The 17,441-nt window shown below is 43.6% G+C and overlaps 1 protein-coding gene across 1 annotated transcript; it reads right to left on the reverse strand.

Annotated features, from left to right (window-relative positions):
* Positions 1 to 13,410: 13,410 nt before the first annotated feature.
* On the reverse strand, positions 13,411 to 15,477 carry LOC126681692 (uncharacterized). Its single transcript, XM_050377246.1, has 3 exons — positions 15,188 to 15,477; positions 13,953 to 14,012; positions 13,411 to 13,615 (listed from the first exon to the last, which is right to left on the reverse strand). The coding sequence occupies exons 1-3, from the start codon at positions 15,475 to 15,477 to the stop codon at positions 13,411 to 13,413; spliced, it is 555 nt and encodes a 184-aa protein (XP_050233203.1).
* Positions 15,478 to 17,441: the final 1,964 nt, after the last annotated feature.

Below are 17,441 nucleotides of genomic sequence, written 5' to 3' on the forward strand. Positions count from 1 at the left end.
CTCGCCGGATCTAAAACAAATTTTAAAACATTTGACTTGTATAAGAATCCTATTCTAAGCTTGACTCTAGACTCGAGACTCGACACACTGAACTCTCACTAACCGCCGTGCTTCTCACATATATTCCGATAAACGGTATTTAACTCGTTTACGGATCAATTACCATTTCTAATTCAATTCTCGTTTGACCTCATTAGGTTATCGCCTCTAATTAATCGGTAATTAATCGAAAACTAATCGACTTAAATTCTCGGTATGCGCGTACGATAATTTTTCTCAAAAATAGGTCGATCGGCTAAAATACTATGCGTACGTGCGTCTGCCTGTGCGACTGCACAGGGGACTGTGCGTCTGCATAGTGTGACTGTGCGTTCGCACAGTCTTGGCAGACTGTGCCTTCGCACAGTTTGATTGTGCGTTCGCACAGTCTAGGCTGTGCGACGCACAGCCATGGGCTATGCCCGAGAATCGATTCCGACATGCTTCCTACGCGCCAAAATGCTCTAAACGTATCCAAAACGCTAATTCTAACTTTAAAACATTCAAATTCAATCCTATAATCGATAAAACGATAAAATCGTTTCGTGGCCTAAAACTTTGAATCGATATAACTCAAAATATATTCGTTTAAACGGTAAAACATCAAGCTTGCCGTGATACGCCACTGAATTGTGATCGTTTTGAGTTATAGAACGTCGGAAACGGACGGGAAACGAGAACCGCGCGACGAACCGTACGTTATCGCCGTTTGAAACGAAGAAATGAAGAAAGAAGATGAAGTCTGGATGATTCCTTCATCTGAAGGAAATGTTTATATATATATCCGGCTAATTTGCACTTTGGTCCTTGAAACTTTTCAAAAGATTCAATTTTTTCCAAAACCTATCCGCGTCCAAATTTTAAACAATCTCCGATCGATTCGAAACTTTTACCATAGATACTATAAATTATTTCGCGGACTTTGGCGTAATAATTATCGTTACGGAATTTATAATTTATTTTATATTAATTTCTAGAGTTAAATCTTCGAATCCCGCTAATTAAATTATTAAAATTTATTCTAAATTCCCGATATAATTAAATTAAATTCTTCTTAATTTAATTTTTCGGAAATCTCGACACGTGGCACGACGTAATTACTTTAAAATATTTTGGGGTATTACATAATTCTCGTGTCTGCTTTGGAAGATAGAGGGCTGGCGCCTACTGGATCCGGTGTCTGTGGGACACAATTTTGCAAAAATCAGCCCTATTTTCCATTTTCCTAATGGAATGATCTCTACCATCGGTATCTGTGCTCTAGTTTTGATGTTTGTAGGGCTGTATTTTGCTAAAATTAGCCCTTATTTCCAACTTTCCTGACGAAGTAAGTTACTCTACAGGTAATTGTGCTCTGTTGCCCACTCATCAGACCATTTAGTTTTCTGGCTTGGTAAAGTAGTCTATGGCAACGATTATGTATCTATGTCCGTTTGAAGCTGTTGGCCTGATCTCGCCAATGATGTCAATTCTCCATGCTGAGAATGGCCATGGCGCTGACAAACTGGTTAATTTTCTCTGAGGGACATGCTGGATATTCCCATATATTTGGCATTTTGTGCAACGCCTAACCATCTTGTTGCAATCCCGTTATTGTTGGCCAGTAGTATCCCTAACATATGATTTTCTTTGCTAGTAAGTAGTCGTTCATATAAGGTCTGCATACCCCATAATGGACTTCATACATGATATTTTTCGTTTCTGCTTGGGCGACACATCTGAGCAATATTCCTTCGGTGGATCTTCTGTATAGTACCCCTGCGTAGGAGAGGAAACTTCTAGAGAAAACTCTGAGAATGTATTTCTCCTTCCTATCTATATCTTCTAGAAATTCTCTTCCTTCAATGAACCTTTGCACATCATAGAACCATGGTTTCTTTATTGGTCCGAATTGTACGTTCATTAGATGTTTGGTCTGGTGGAAATTTCCCTTGGATCTAACTATAACTAATGGCTTCATCTTCTTCTGCTTGGGATTGTCCCAAACATATATTAATGTTGCCAAAGCGTCGGCCTACTGGTTTTCTTCTCTCGGGAGGTGAGAGAACGCACAACTTTCAAATGCGGGTAGTAGGCTGATTAACTGGTCGTGATAGGGTTTTAGCCTTTCCTCTCTGACTTCCCATTCTCTTTTGGCCTGATATACTACCAACATGGAATCCCCATAGATTTGTACGTTTTTGGCATTGAGCGCCCTCAAAGCTTCTAGTCCAAAGATGCAGGCTTCGTACTCAGCCATGTTATTGGTTACCTCGAAGTCGAGTTTCTTTGCTAGAGGTATATGCTCTCCTTGAGGTATAATTAGAAGGACACCTACCCCTTCTCCTTTCTGGTTATCTGCTCCGTCAAAATACATTGTCCATCATTGTACCGAGATGGCTGCTAATCCTTCATCTGGAAATTTGAATTCCTATGGTTCGTCATTTTCTCCCGGATGTTGTGCTAAGAATTCAGCCACAGCTCTGCCTTAGATCACCTTCTTGCTGATGTACTAGATGTCAAATTATGTTAACAAAATAAGCCATTTCGCCAATTTTCCTGCTAAATTTGGCGCTTCACAAAGATGTCTGATGGGATTGATTTTTGACGTCACTTGGACTTGATAAGACTGATAGTAATGTCGTAATTTCCTAGTAATTCATATGACAGCGAGGCATATTTTTTCCATCTGTGAGTATTTCTCTTCGTGTGATAGTAATTTCTTGCTTAAATAGTACATGGCTGTGAGCGGAGCGGGGTTCGGGGGCCGCTTGCCCAAGGCTTATGGCTGACTTCTCGATCTCGAAATGGTTTGAAAAATGGAGTCGCCACCTAGTTCAACTAGGAAATGCCTTTTAACCGACTAGATAGCCTTACTTGCATCCGGTAAGACTATCGTGCATCGGACGAAAGACTAGGGTTTTTGGACCTCCCCGAGACTCTTGTGCTTGGCTTATCTGTTACCGGCTTTATTTTCTAGACTTATTTGTTTTATTTCTCATCTCAACAGTATATGCAGTTCGCAGGATATGAAAGCTGTAAATAAACAAGTATGAAAGTTGTATACACGTTTGACGCATATATGACTCGATCTGGACTATCATTTGAAGCAAGTAGGAGGTACTCCTAAGCATACATCTAACCTTAGAGGTTTCTAGCAAATAGTCATAAGTCTGGATGGTCTGGATTGATTACATGCACAAAGCCTAAACCGGATGTATAAATGTGATTGATTGATTTTATTAGGTGAGTCTTGAAAAGCCTATACAACCGTTACTATATTTTCGTATTAGTCCTACGATGTCTAGGTGATGGGCTGGAATTGCATTAATGGCTTAATTTTAGGTGATTAGTCCATTAACTGGTTATTATTGGATTTGGAATGGTTTTGGAAAGCAGTAAACAGTGCTAGCATGCTCAGGGGAAATTGGATACACATACAAGGTTAGAGATACTATTAAACCTCGTTGACTTTGAGTGCCTAGAACTCGCGCGGGTTTTGACCATCGGTCTGGTCAGAATGGGCTTTCGATCATATTACGGGAGTTGTGGGTCTCGTGGATCCGGTTCTACTTGTGTTATTCGGAGTCGATTCTTAGTTTGAGTTAGCCCGGAATTAGCTCTGGAAGTTGCTGGTTTGCTGGGCCTCGGGATCGTGGGCCCAGTTTATACACTATGTTACATATCTAGACTTCGGTGTCAATTTTTCATCGGGTTTGACCCGTTACAACACAGAATATTAAAGTACATTGGATTAGCTACGTCTGGGTTCAAACTGGGCATGATTTGGAGTCCGGATGAGCTTGGAAACGCGTCTGGAAGTTTGGATTGAGGAATCTGGGAAAAGGCTGAGGAACGACGAACACAGCGCCGCTGTGACGGCCGACGCTGGCAGAATGAAATGGTGGCGCCGCCACCTTGTTTTGGCGGCGCCGCTACCTTGTTCTAGTGGCGATGTCGGTCTGATTGGCAGCGGCGGCACAACGGACAGCAGCAGAAACAGTTTCAAGCATTCGTTTTTAGCTCGTTTCAGCTCTTTTTTAGCCCGTTTTTCATGCAAAAAGAGGTCGAAAGGCATAAAAAAGAATCAAACATTCTAAATACAACACTCAAGGAGTATTTACATCATCAAAACTATCACATCGCAATAGCTATTGAATTTAAGCATATTATGTCAAATAGGCTTGTAATTAACCTAAACATGCATTCTAAGCAATTTTAGTGTCTGGATTTCTAGATTTAAACATACAAAACATATTAATTCGTCTATTAACATGCTTCCTAGTCAATTTTCAAGGCAATCATGACAATATTCTTAGAATCAGCAATTATGGCAAAAACATAATTCAAGCAATTTATAGTAAAATAGCCTAAACATGCATTCTAAAAACGTGAAATCTAGCAATTCTAAATAATCATGGCAAAAAGTGATGGAAAGAAGATTAGACTCCTCAGAGGCACCGTTTTAGCTTGTTGGCTCATTTACTGGCGAAGTGGATGCGGAATCCAGCTTCAAATTTGTGCAGGGCTTGCGTTCTTGGAGAATCAAAGCGTTCTTTGTTTTTTTTCTAGACTGGATTGAATCGATTTTCTATGTGTGTGCACTACTATATTCGGCTATACTAGGGTAATTAAGGGGTGGTCGGTTTTTCTCTTCTATGTTTCTAGGGTTTGTGTGCCACCTTCAGCCAAGCTGGCTTATGGCTGTATTTATAGTGGTTAGGGATGACCTAGGGGTTCCTAGAATCTTCTAGAACATTATAGAATATTCTAGGGTGAAAGTGTGTGAAGTGATAAGTTTTTAGGTGTTAAGATTAGCTTTAAACTCTACTTTTCTAGTTAAATTAGTATTAAGGATTAGTGGCTAAGTAAAAGATTGCTAAAAGTGCATTTTGGTGCCCGAAAGTGTTAAAAAAGGTTCCTCGGGCCCTATAGGTTTGGTTAAGGTCAATTTCAGTCCGTCAAACTTACAAATTGGCCCATAAACTTCTAAGATATGGCAATTAGGCCAATTTCTAGACTTAAATTACAATTTCTTTGGATTTTTATGGGATATTTACGCTTAATTGCGTTTTAATCCTCCAAGTTTGCAGCTATACACAGATTACGCCTGCTTAGATTCCAGCAAGCAAATAGAAAGCTCGTCAACCGGACAGATTTCTCTTGAAATCATCATTGGACGCTTCAGTTTCTTATCACTTTTTAGATGTCCAAAAAATAGGTGTCTACAGTTTGCCCCCTCTTTAACGAGAATTGACAAAGTAAGTCAATTCTTGTTAAAGAAGAGACTTGCTGTTAGACGAGCGACAAGGATACTGCCCACTGTTGGAGGCTCTCGCTCGCCTTGTTGTATGGTAATGTATAGCCTGAGCATTACCCGCTGTGGTGCATGACTATGACCTCATGCACCTCTGGTTCTGGCCTACTCTGCATTTGGCTGGGAGTGTTTTTCTCAGCTGCCGTTGAGCCTAGGCTGCCTGAGTGCGTGCCTCGTGGAATGGAGCTATAAATTTTTGGCCGTCCCAAGAGTGGTTCGATGGCTCGAACCCTGGTAATTGTCCTGTCCGAGGCTTTCTTATAGACAGTCAAGATACCTTGGCCGTCCCAAAGGCCACCGATATCGCATAGGTGTCTGGATTCCGTTAATTATTCCACGCTTAACGGATACTGGTGTCTTTCTACCACGCTTCAGTGTCTTTCTACCGTATGCTGATATTTTTCATCAGGCTTTGGCGTCTTTCTGCCACTTATGGTGTCTTCGTACCATGTTTCGGTGTTTCTCTACCGCGTTTTGGCGTCATTATACGATCTGGCGCTTTTGGATCCCGTCTTTTGGGTAACTCTCGGGGTTTTTTCTTAAGGCTCTGGGTCTTGTCTGAAGGCTCTGGGTCTTGTCTGAAGACTCTGGGACTTGTCTGAAGGCTCTGGGACTTGTCGGAAGGCTCTAGGACTTGTCTAAAGGGTCTGGGACTTGTCTGAAGGCTCTGGGTCTTTGTTTGAAGGCTCTGGGTCTTGTCTCAAGGCTCTGGGACTTGTCTGAAGGCTCTGGATCTTTGTCTGAAGGCTCTGGATTCGTTCTGAAGGCTGTGGGTCTTTATCTGAAGGCTCTGTGACTTGTCTTGTCGTTCTTGGCTGTTCGTCTTCTGGAATGTCTGTATCTATGTCTGCCTATTTTCAGGATTGTCTGTCATTATTGGCTGTTTGTCTTCTGGAATGTCTGTATCTCTGTCTGCCCGTTTTCAGGATTGTCTGTATTTTTTGGTTGTTCATCTTCTGGGGTGTCTGTATTTTTCTGGCTGTTCATCTTCTATGGTGTCTATATTTTTCTGGCAGTTTGTCTTCTGGAATGTATGTATCTCTATCTGCGCGTTTTCAGGATTGTCTGTATTTTTTGTCTGTTCATCTTTTGGGCAGTCTATATTTTTCTGGCTGTTCATCTTCTAGGGTGTCCGTATTTTTCTCTCTGTTCATCTCCTGAGGTGTCTGTATTTTTTTGGCTGTTCCGTCTTCTGGCCTTACATCCTTAGAGGTATCTTTCAGGCATATACTCAAAGGATGTAATTATTTGTCTTTTAGTGGCTTGTGCCTTTTTTAAGAGAGTCATCCCCTCATTTCTCATTTTGCATTCTTTTTCTTTTCTATATTCTCTGAATTTGAGCATTTGAGCTATGGCACCACCCTAGATTTTTAGGGAACCGTGCATTGATCTCGACCGGCATGCTGCTTTATTGGAGGCGGATGAGGAGGTTCCACTCTTATTGCATCTGTAGGGGCACTTGTGTGCCAAGGCTCACCGCGAGGTGCGTTTTTCATCGTTTTTGGCTTGTAGATAGATTTTTTATTGTCTGTATGTTTGAAAGATGTCCGAAATATTGTCGAAACTCGGTCGAAAGTGGGCACAGTCCCCAAAAAATCATCCCGGAGAGGGAAGGAAGTGGCGGTGGCACCAGGTTATAGTGACGTCGCCGCCACTATATACTGACGGTGCCGCCAGAATAAGCTGGCGGCGCCGCCAGTAACACTGGCGCCGTGACGATGGTGCCAGTGCCTCTTTGGCACGCGACTCCCGGTGCATTTTTTGGCTATTCTGGTTCAATTTTTGATAATTCTGACCCTGATTTAATATTTTTGTGCTTTAAAGAGCGAGATGTGTTCCGTACGTAGGGGAACTTTGTGGATACGCGTATCTGGTACGATGTTTTGCCTGCTGCTGTTCGTTCTCGGGTGGACGCTACGGGTTTTGGCCATTATGCTAGCGGTCTGTTCACTACGACAAGGATCTGTGACGCCGTGTCTCTGCATGCGCTGATGGAGCGGTGGATGGATACTACCCACACTTTCCATTTGCCGGTTGGGGAGCTGACAATGACTCCTCTGGACTTTTCGCTTATTACCGGAATATCTTTTGGAGGCGCGCCTGTGCCTTTTGATGGCGGTTTGGGATTCTATCCTCAGAGGGATGCGTACATCTTCGAGATGCTGGGTTTTGTTCCGGAGATGAAGGGTCGTAGTCTTTGACATCCTAAGCTGTAGGACCGTTAAAAGGAGAGATTTCTCCAGACTAGCGACGAGGTTGATCTGATTGCCCGAACTTTCATCTTTTATATGCTGGGGTCTACTCTATTCTGCAGTTCAGGCGCGACTCTGCCACTCTACGTGTTGCCGGCCTTAGAGGACTTGGTCATGGTTAGTTCGTATGACTGGGGATCTGCTGCCTTGGCCTATCTTTACACTAGCATGGACCGAGTGGTCCCTGGGGGATCCCGTCTTTCTAGGATGTGGCCTGGTGTACATGTGAGTTGTTTTATTGCTTTTGATTGCATCGTGTTTTTGATTTTTTTATCTTAGCTGGTTTTATTTTGTTTTAAGATCTGGGCCATCCAGATGGTCCTTCTGACTGGCTTTAGTGTTCTTCCGGAGTTAGGATACCCTGTGCTGGGATTCTGGGACTTTTCTCGTACTTTGACGCAGAGTCAGGGAGCTGAGTGCAGAGGCTGGCTGAACGAGCTGGCGTGAAAATATGTGAGTACTGAACTCTATTTCTGAACTACTCTGGGTCTCTTTTGCAGTGTTGACCATCATTCTATTGATGTAGGTGGATGCTTCTTGGAACACTCCTCTTGGAGTTCGTTGGCCTCCGTGGGTTCAGGATGCCATAGCGAGATCTGGCCTGCATTATTTGATGCATGGCCCGAGTTGTAGGTCCTTGTTTCCGGGGGAGTGCGTTCTCTATTGGTGGGGTGGCCCACGTGTCCGTATGTTCCCGGTTGAACCTCCTTCGTCGATGCTGCGTTGCAGGGACGTGCTATCGCCTGGTCTTTGACTGGATCTGAGAGGTTATCCTGCTAATGTTCTGGTATCTATTCCTCTGCTGAGCTATCTAGATGACTTCGCGAGGCATCGTCTTTTGGGGAGGCTTCCGTTGGACGAAGTACCCATTGTTCAGGTTCAGCAGGCGGCTGCAGGGCCACAGGTATGTGTCATTCTTCTGGTTTTTTCTCTTTCTGGGTTTTTTTCCGTCTTCTTGAGTTCTCTCTTTGGTGTTCTCTCAGGGAGCTGTTAGACGTGGGTCTCGTTCTGTCCGTGCTAGGGTAGACGGTCTGGGGTCTCCTAGTCGGGTCCCGCCTTGTAGGCGAGTTAGTGGTGCTGACATAGTCTCTGGTTCTTTGAGTCAGATGCCTGAGAGATCTGTATGTTACAGTGGCGTGCGTGGGCCTGTCCATGACTCTGTTCCTCTGTGCTATATGACGCATTCTTTTGCGCCCGCTGACTGTACCTATGTGAGTATTTCCCTTTTTTGTTCTTTCATTTTGAGGACCCGTTTTCCCTGTTAGACTGAGCGTCTTATGCTGGTTTTCAGGTGTCGGTGTCTGACGTGGTTCAGTTGGCCGATGCTGCTTACTACTGGCGTGATGACTTGTGCACTGTTTCTGCATAAATGAGGGTAAAAACAAATATGCAATATTTCTATCCTATATTTATGCATGTATGTAATCCTATTGCTCTGAATGCTCTCTGGTTTCTTCTATAGTTGTGCATTGACGATCTGTAGGAGCAGGTGCGTCTGACAGGGCTGGGTCCGGGTGACAGCGCCATCCCTCTTGGGTTCCCTGGCGGTGGAGGTGGACTTCGTGCTGGTGACCGTGGGTGTGGAGCCCGTGGTAGGCGAGGATCTGACATCCGGGGAGGTCATGGAGACTTCACTTCTTCTTTGGGTGGCGGCAGTCTAGGCGCCATTCTGGTGACTCGCTTTCTGGGAGCCGTTACAGAGACTCGGAGACCTTAGACCAGGATTTGGACTCTGATAGTTAGGCTTGTACTGTATGAACGTTTTCTTTTATTGATGATTGTGTAGGTTGTCACAATATTTTGTACATTCAGCGTTATGGACGCTTTGTTTTGTTTGCCACATTTGTGTAAGTCTTTTCTGGCCTCTCAGTTCCAGTTTCTGGTTTCTGGTTGATAGAGACCCGATGCCCCACGGTTTGCTGGTGGAGACCTGATGCCGCCCTCCGTTTTCTCTAGTTGGTTGGAGACATGTCTTCCTCGGTTTCTTCTTGGCTGGTGGAGACCTGATGCCCCCGGTTTTTCTGGCTGGTGGAGACATGATGCCCCCGGTTTTTCTGGCTGGTGGAGACCTGATGTCCCCGGTTCTTTCTGGTTGGTGGAGGCCTGACGCCCCTGGTTTTTCTAGCTGGTGGAGACCTTATGCCCCCCATTTCTTCCGCTGATAGAGACCTGACGCCCCCGGTTCTTTAGCTGGTGGAGATCTGGTGCCATCGGTTTTCTAGCTGGTGGAGACCTGATGCTCCCGGTTCGCTGGCTGGTGGAGACCTGATGCCCCCAGTTCTCTGGCTGGTGGAGAGCTGATGCCCCCTGTTCGCTCGTTGGTCGAGACCTGATGCCCCCGGTTCTCTGGCTGGTGGAGACCTGATGCCCCCAGTTCTCTGGCTGGTGGAGACCTGATGCCCCCGGTTCTCTGGCTGGTGGATACCTGATGCTCCAGGTTCTTTGGCTGGTGGAGAACTGATGCCCTTAGTTTCCTGGCTGCTAAAGACCTGATGCCCCCTATTCTCTGGCTGGTGAAGACCTGATGTCTCCGGTTTTCTGGCTGGTTGGAGACCTGACGTCCGCCGATTCTCTCGCTGTTGGTTGTCTGGGGAAATATGGACTTCACATCCCCGGAATCTATGGGTGAGGAATTTCTCTGTTCCTTCTGTTTGGCTAGGGTCGTATTCTTCATCTCTATTGGAGGACTTTGATGCCCCCTGCTATCATATTTCCGTCTCTGGGTAGCGGAGGCATGTTACCTATTTTGTAATTCATATGGAGGTAGAGGCTTGTCGCCTAATGTGAGGGTTATGGTGGCCGATGTTGGGCGGGCTTTGTCTTCGGATGTCGTAGGCTTGGTGCCTATTCTGGGTATTTCTTATAGGCCTGGGCTTGGCGCTTGTTGATTCTTGTGGCTTTCTTGTGGAGTGGGCTCTACTCTCTGCGTCGTACTCTGTCTTGCCCCTTCATCAGAGCGTTCAGTTTTCCGGTCTGGGGAATTTTTGGGGTAAGAAGTTGGAAACCTGTCTTATTCCTTGGAGGAAGGCCCGACGCCTTTTCTACGTACTTCTGAAGTAAGGAGGCGGAAGTGTGTCTCGTTTCTGGAGGAAAGCCCGACGCCTTTTCTGCATACTTCCGGAGTAAGGAGGCGGAAGCCCATCTGGCTACTTTTGATAATAAGGCCACGTTATCTGTTCCATAGTGGAAAGTTTGGTGCTTGTTGTGAGGACTTTTATACCCCTTGATTCTGGAATGAAGATTGTGATTCCCTATGTCATATGGGATAAGGGTTCTGATGTCCCCTTGAGATTTTAGGATTCCGTCTTAGGATAGCGATGGCATGTCTGCATGAAGCCTATTGAGAGGACTCTAACGTCTAGTGTCACCTTGATTTCCATCTCCGGATTGTAAAGGCATGTTGCTTGTCTACGTCTTTCTGGTAGTGTAGAGACATTGGAGTCTGCTTTGGGGGTCTTGATGCATCCTGCTATCCGGATGTTCTTCGTAGGGCGGTATAGCCATAACGCCTAAGTTAAAATATGAGGCTTGTAGCCTGTGATTCTTGAGGTGTATCTAGCCTGTGGAGGCTTCTGATCCTGCTCGGGACGTCCTAATTTGCAAAATTGGCTCCATTTTTCATTTTCGTGAGCTCGTCTGTTGCAGACTTGGTATTGCCCCCTCACTGAAGCATTCAATTTTTCGGTAGGGAATTGGATGGTTCAATAAAGTGTCTTGCTCTCGCTTTGTTCATTCTGGACTTTGTAGTCTTGTTTTGAACGGAACGATCCGTACTTCCTATGACAATTTATGTGCGTTCACAGTGTTATTCGGGAAGAGATGTATAAAAATTTTGAATTTCATATTTTAACATAAAGGTTTTGTTCCATTGTCTCAAAAATCTATGCTTTTATATATATGGTCATTTGTCTGTCCTTTCTGAGAATATGTGCTGGTCAATAAGCAATGTGCATGTTTGATGGAAGATCTGTATTACCGGCTCATTCAACGTCTGGTACATTACTTGAGATATTTTCTGTTTCAAGCGGTCATACCCCTGTCGTCAATTTTAGTCCTTTCGAAATTCCACGATTGACTATTTTTCCTCTCTTTCAATAATCCCTAGAAGGATTTTTATATTTGTCTGGCGCTTGGGTGCTTTACAACTTTGGTAGGAAAAAAATTATTTTCTCTTTTTTTGTATTTGATTTTGGATTTGAATTTGACTTTGATTTCGAGCGCCGCCATTTTCTGTTGCCCTATTTTTTGGCCAAGAGGTTCTTGTGGATTCTCTTTTAGCAGACTATTACTCCCTCACCTTTCAAGGGTAGAACCTATTGAAACAGAATTATATCTGGACTTTGATTTTATCGTTTCCCTGTACCGAACATTGAATATGCTGGTTTATATACAGCTCCATTCTATCACTCGTGCACTTATGGTGATTGAAGAGAATATTCCTATTGACCGAGACATCATATAAATGCATATGATAGATTTAAATATTGACTCTGGAACTTGAATGCATTAAATAAAATTATTCAAAATATTCAAATGCGGAAAATGAATAAAAGTGGAACGATAAATTGTTTAGGAAAAATAGATCTCCGAGAGCCTGAGACTTGGGGTGGATCCCTGTACTCGTCTTGCTGGAGATGTGTCAGATCCGGGCGCTAATTCCTCTTGCTTCTGATGCTTGAGGCTGACGTAGGACACTGAGTCTGTAATTGAGCTTGCCCAGAAATTCTGCTACTTTATGCGTCTGTTCGAAAGTGATTGGAACCTTGTGCTTTTCCATTCGATTGATCTGGAAAGCTAAGATCTCCATTCTTCCGCTTGGTTGTTCCTGATGGATGGGATCCATGTTGTTCCCTCTACTTGTCCTAGGTAGATTAAACCCCCACCGTCTTGCTTGGCTACTATAGGTTACTAAAACTCCTGTTGTTCCATTTGGTTGTTCTAGAAAGTTGTCGCCTTGTTATTGAAACTTCTGTTGTTCCATTTAGTAGCTTTGGAAAGCGGAAACCTTTGTCGTTTTGTCTGGTGGAAACATTCTCCGTTCCATTTGACTATTTTTGGTTACTGATTCTGGAGTCGTGGAAGATAGTTCTGATTTGCGAGAGGCCGGAAGCCTGTTCTAACTTTATAGGAGGTCGGAAGCCCGTTCTGCTTCTTTAGGAAGCCGGAAGCCTGTTCTAACTATATCGGAGGCCGGAAGCTCGTTCTGATTCTGTAGGAGGCCGGAAGCCTGTTCTGACTCTGTAGGAGGCCCACAGCATGTTCTAACTGTATAGGAGGCCGGAAGCCTATTCTGATTCTGTAGGAGGCCGGAAGCCCGTTCTGACTCTATAGGAGGCCGGAAGCCCGTTTTGATTCATTAGGAGGCCGGAAGCCTGTTCTAACTGTATTCTGGAGTCGTGGAAGGCCTGATAGAAACCTCCTTCTGATCTGTCGGTTGTCCGGGTTGCTGATTCTGGAGTCGTTTTACTGGTCTGTCGGATGTCTGGGTTACCGATGTTGGGGTCATGGTAGGACCGTTCCAATTTTTTGGACTGATTGCTTGACATTCTAAATGTCGAATAGGTACTAGATAGAGCAGTCAGTAGCGTGGTTGCAGAACAAGAGGTTAGTGCATGATGCATGTCACTGCATCCACAAGGGGTTAGTATGATGTTTTGCAGCTATGATGCATGAGATGTATGATATGTAGATGCTACGCAGGGGTTAGTTTTTAACACGTAGCACATAGCAAGTTTTGCACATAGAACAATTTGATATCAGAGAGACACGTTGTTCTTGCCAACCTTATTTCTCCCACACACGTGTTCCGGGCGAGGTTTATTCCTAGGTATTTTGGTATGGACCCTCGCATCGCAATGCAAGAGTTGGCGTTCCTGCAAAAAGCTCTCTTCTAGCAATTCCAAAGAAGATAGATGGCACTTGTCGGTGCAATGAATCTAAACCCCTTTCTCGAAGGAGTTGAAAACATGTAGGGTGGACTTGGAAGTCCGTTTTGAAATCTGGAATTTGATTTAGCCTAGAGCTGTATCTAGCAAAAGGGGTTTTCAGTAGACGAGTAATTGGAGGTTTGATTAAGCGAAGGTGTATCACTTAATCAAATTTGTTTCTTTTAGGTCTGGCCTAACTAGAAGTTTTAAAAATCTGGTTTTGAAACTGGAAAATTTGTTAGGCCGGACCTAAGACTAAGATTGAAGTAGTAGTTTTTGAAATATTAGATTTAGAATCATTACATTGACAGTCATGCCTCAAGTACAATCATTATATTGGGTATTTTCCTAGAGGGTAGTGTCTAAGCTTAGATGCATGTGGGCTGAGTCATTGGATTTTGGTAGTAACCGATTTAAGGCTCCCACAGACAGACATACCTTTGATAGGTCTCCTCAATCATGAGTACCAACAACCGAGGTGCTGGCCTGTGAGTGATACTACTCCACATAAGACGTTATGGGCAATGGAAAACAGAGCCAGAGCGTGAGAGCGGCTATAAGTATTGGGGCTGGCTAAGGCATTGCAACAGGTGCGAATATGTCTGTAAAATAAAGCCAGTGATCGATAAGGCGCAAACCGTGCAGTTTAGGTCCATGGTAACCGTTTTTTAAAACAATTCTGAAAACGTTTTTGTGTTTATGTTTTTAAAAACAATTGATTTTAATCTCCAGTGGAGTCGCCACTATGAGCGGAGCGGGGTTCGTGGGCCGCTCGCCCAAGGCTTATGGTTGACTTCTCGATCTGGAAATGGTTTTAAAAATGGAGTCGCTACCTAGTACAACTAGGAAATGCCTTTTAACCGACTAGATAGCCTTACTCGCCTCTGGTAAGACTATCGTGCATCGGATTAAAGACTAGAGTTCGTGGACCTCCCCGAGACTCTTGTGCTTGGCTTATCTGTTACCGGCATTATTTTCTAGACATATTCGTTTTAGATCTCATCTCAACAGTATATGTAGTTCACAGGAAATGAATGCTGTAAATAAACAAGTATGAAAGCTGTAAACACGTTTAACGCGCATATGACTCGATCTGGACTTGCATTTGAAGCAAGTAGCAGATACTCCTAAGCATACATCTAACCTTAGAGGTTTCTAGCAAATAGTCATAAGTCTGGATGGTTTGGATTGATTACATACAGAAAGCCTAAACCAGATGTATAAATGTGATTGATTGATTTTATTAGGCAAGTCTTGAAAAGCTAATACAACCGTAACTACTTTTACGTATTAGTCCTACGATGTCTAGGTGATGGGCTAGAATTCCATTAATTGGCCAATTTTAGGTGATTAGTCCTGTAACCGGTTATTATTGGATTTGGAATGCTTTTGGAAAGCAGTAAACAGTGCTAGCATGCTCAGGGACAATTGGATACACATACAAGGTTAGAGATACTTTTAAACCTCGTTGGCTTTGAGTGCCTTGCACTCGTGCGGGTTTTGACCGGTCTGGTCAGAATGGGACCAGGTATTCCCTTATTTTTTTGAATTATATCTGGCATTGTTCAATCCAGACTACGGGCTGATCTTTCTTGAGCAATATAAAGATTGGGTCGCAAATCATTTGCATTTTTGCTACGAATCGGCTGATATATTGCAATCTCCCAATGAACCCCCTCACTTTTGTCTCGATCCTTGTCACTGGCATTTCGCTGATGGCCTTTACTTTGTTAGGGTCAATCTTCATTCTATCATTTCTGACTATGTGCCCAAGCAATTCTCCTTCGGCTACCCCGAAAATGCATTTTTTGGGATTGAGTCTTAAGTTGTAGCGTTCAGCTCTTGCTTGGAATTTTTTGAGGCCTTCCCAGCGATTCTCTTCCGTGTCTGATTTTACCATCATGTTGTCGACGTAGACTTCAACATCTTTGTGGATCATGTCGTGACATATGGTAGTGGTCATCCTCTAGTACTTGGCGCCTCCATTCTTTAGCCCGAATGGCATTACCTGATAGAAATAGGTGTTCTATGCTGTGATAAAGGTTGTCTTGATCTTGTCTATAGAGGCCATCATGATCTGGTTACACTCAAAGAACCCATCCATGAACGAGAACATTGCGCTGGCTGTTGCGCTGTCGATTAGCACATCTATGTGATGTAGTGGAAATTATCTTTGGGGGTTTCTTTGTTCAAATCCCGATAGTCCACAAAGACGCTAATGTGGTTGTCTTTCTTTGGTACTGGTACTATGTTCGCCAGCCATTCTATGTACTTGACCACTTCTAGAAACTTTGCATCGAGCTGTTTCTTCGCTTTGTCTTTTACTAAGGATGATTATTCGGGCCTGAGTCTCTGGAACCTCTACTTTATCGGCTTTGCGTTTGGTTTTATAGGCAGATAATGTTCTGCTACTTCCTTGTCAGGTTTTGGCATGTCGTCGCAAGACTAGGCAAATACCGACTTCCTTTTGAGGATGACTTGCTCAACTCTATTTCTCACCTCAGAGGTAAGGTCACTTGAAACATAAACTTCTCTGGGATTTTCATTTGTACCAATATTGAATGTATCATTTTTAATGGATCTAATTTCATATACGCGTATGGGATGATCATTGAACATAATATGTCCATTAGGCAAGATAACACACAAATGCGCAGAATTTTTAGTTATATAATCGACTTTGGAAGCAAAATGGTCGTCATCCTCATAAATGGATGCCAACATTACATCAGTTTTATAAAATAAATCAAAAATATTTCTACAAACAAATTTTTACAGACTCACCATGGTATCCTCCGCAAGGGCCAGGTTGCTGGGTGTGCCGTCGAACAGGTCCTCGATGAGTAAGTCTTGTAGGGGGCATCCTTCGGCTCTTCTTTCAGGCGTTCAATAGTTTCTTTGAATATCTCGAATCATGGCATCTAGTTTATTTCCTTCGCAATCTTTCCATTGTGATGAGAAGATTCCTCCAACTCGGCTTAAGTTGTGGCATGGCTCTCATTATCGCAGCACGTCATCTTGGAGATCTTGAACGTTCTAAACCCTGAGCCCATGCCTTCGCGAGTAGTAGTTAGAGCTATATTTCCTATATGGCTTTATCCACAAGGGGTTAGTATCCACAAGTGCATGTCATGATTTATATGATGCTGGATGCATAAAATGCGTGATGTGAAAATGCATGATATGCAGGGGGGTCAGTTTGAACATTTAGCACGTAGTAAATAGCAAGTACGGAGATATATTGTTCCTTCCAACCTTGTTTCTCCCACACATGTGTTCCGGGGGTGGTTTGATTCCTAGGAGTTCTAGTCTGGACCCTCGCATCGCAATGCAAGAGTGAACGTATACATGTAAGCTCTCTTTAGCACTTATATACAGACAAGCGGTAGTAGTCAATGTAAGGATTCATTTGTTCCCTTCTGGAGGCGCGCAAATAAAGAGTGGACATAAAGCTCTGTTTTTAAATCTGGAATAATTTAGCCTCTCGGCTTGTTAAGTGCATGGACAAACACTTGAACAGACTGGCATTTGATTTGTAATCAAGTAAAGGGGTTTTACTTGATCGAGGTTTGTATTTTTAGGTCTGGCCTAATAGAATGTTTTGAAAAATCTGGTTTTGAAAATTGGAAAATTTATTAGGCCGGACCTAAAACTGAGATTGAAGAGGTAGTTTTGAAATTTGGACTTAGAATCCTTACATTGACGTACTCTCTCAATTACAATCATTCTTTTAAGTATTTTCTTAAGGATAGTGTCTAAGTTGAATGCATTTGGGCTGAGTCATTTGATTTTGGTAGTAACCGGTTAAAGTCTCCCACATACAGATATACCTTTTACGAGTCTCCTCAATCACGAGTGCGAGCGACCTAGGAGGCATTTGACGTTCTGGACATTGGAGTGCAACGGTAGCGCGTGAGAGCGGCTATG

This window comes from Mercurialis annua, linkage group LG5 (genome assembly GCF_937616625.2).
Source record: "Mercurialis annua linkage group LG5, ddMerAnnu1.2, whole genome shotgun sequence".
Lineage (NCBI taxonomy): Eukaryota > Viridiplantae > Streptophyta > Magnoliopsida > Malpighiales > Euphorbiaceae > Mercurialis > Mercurialis annua.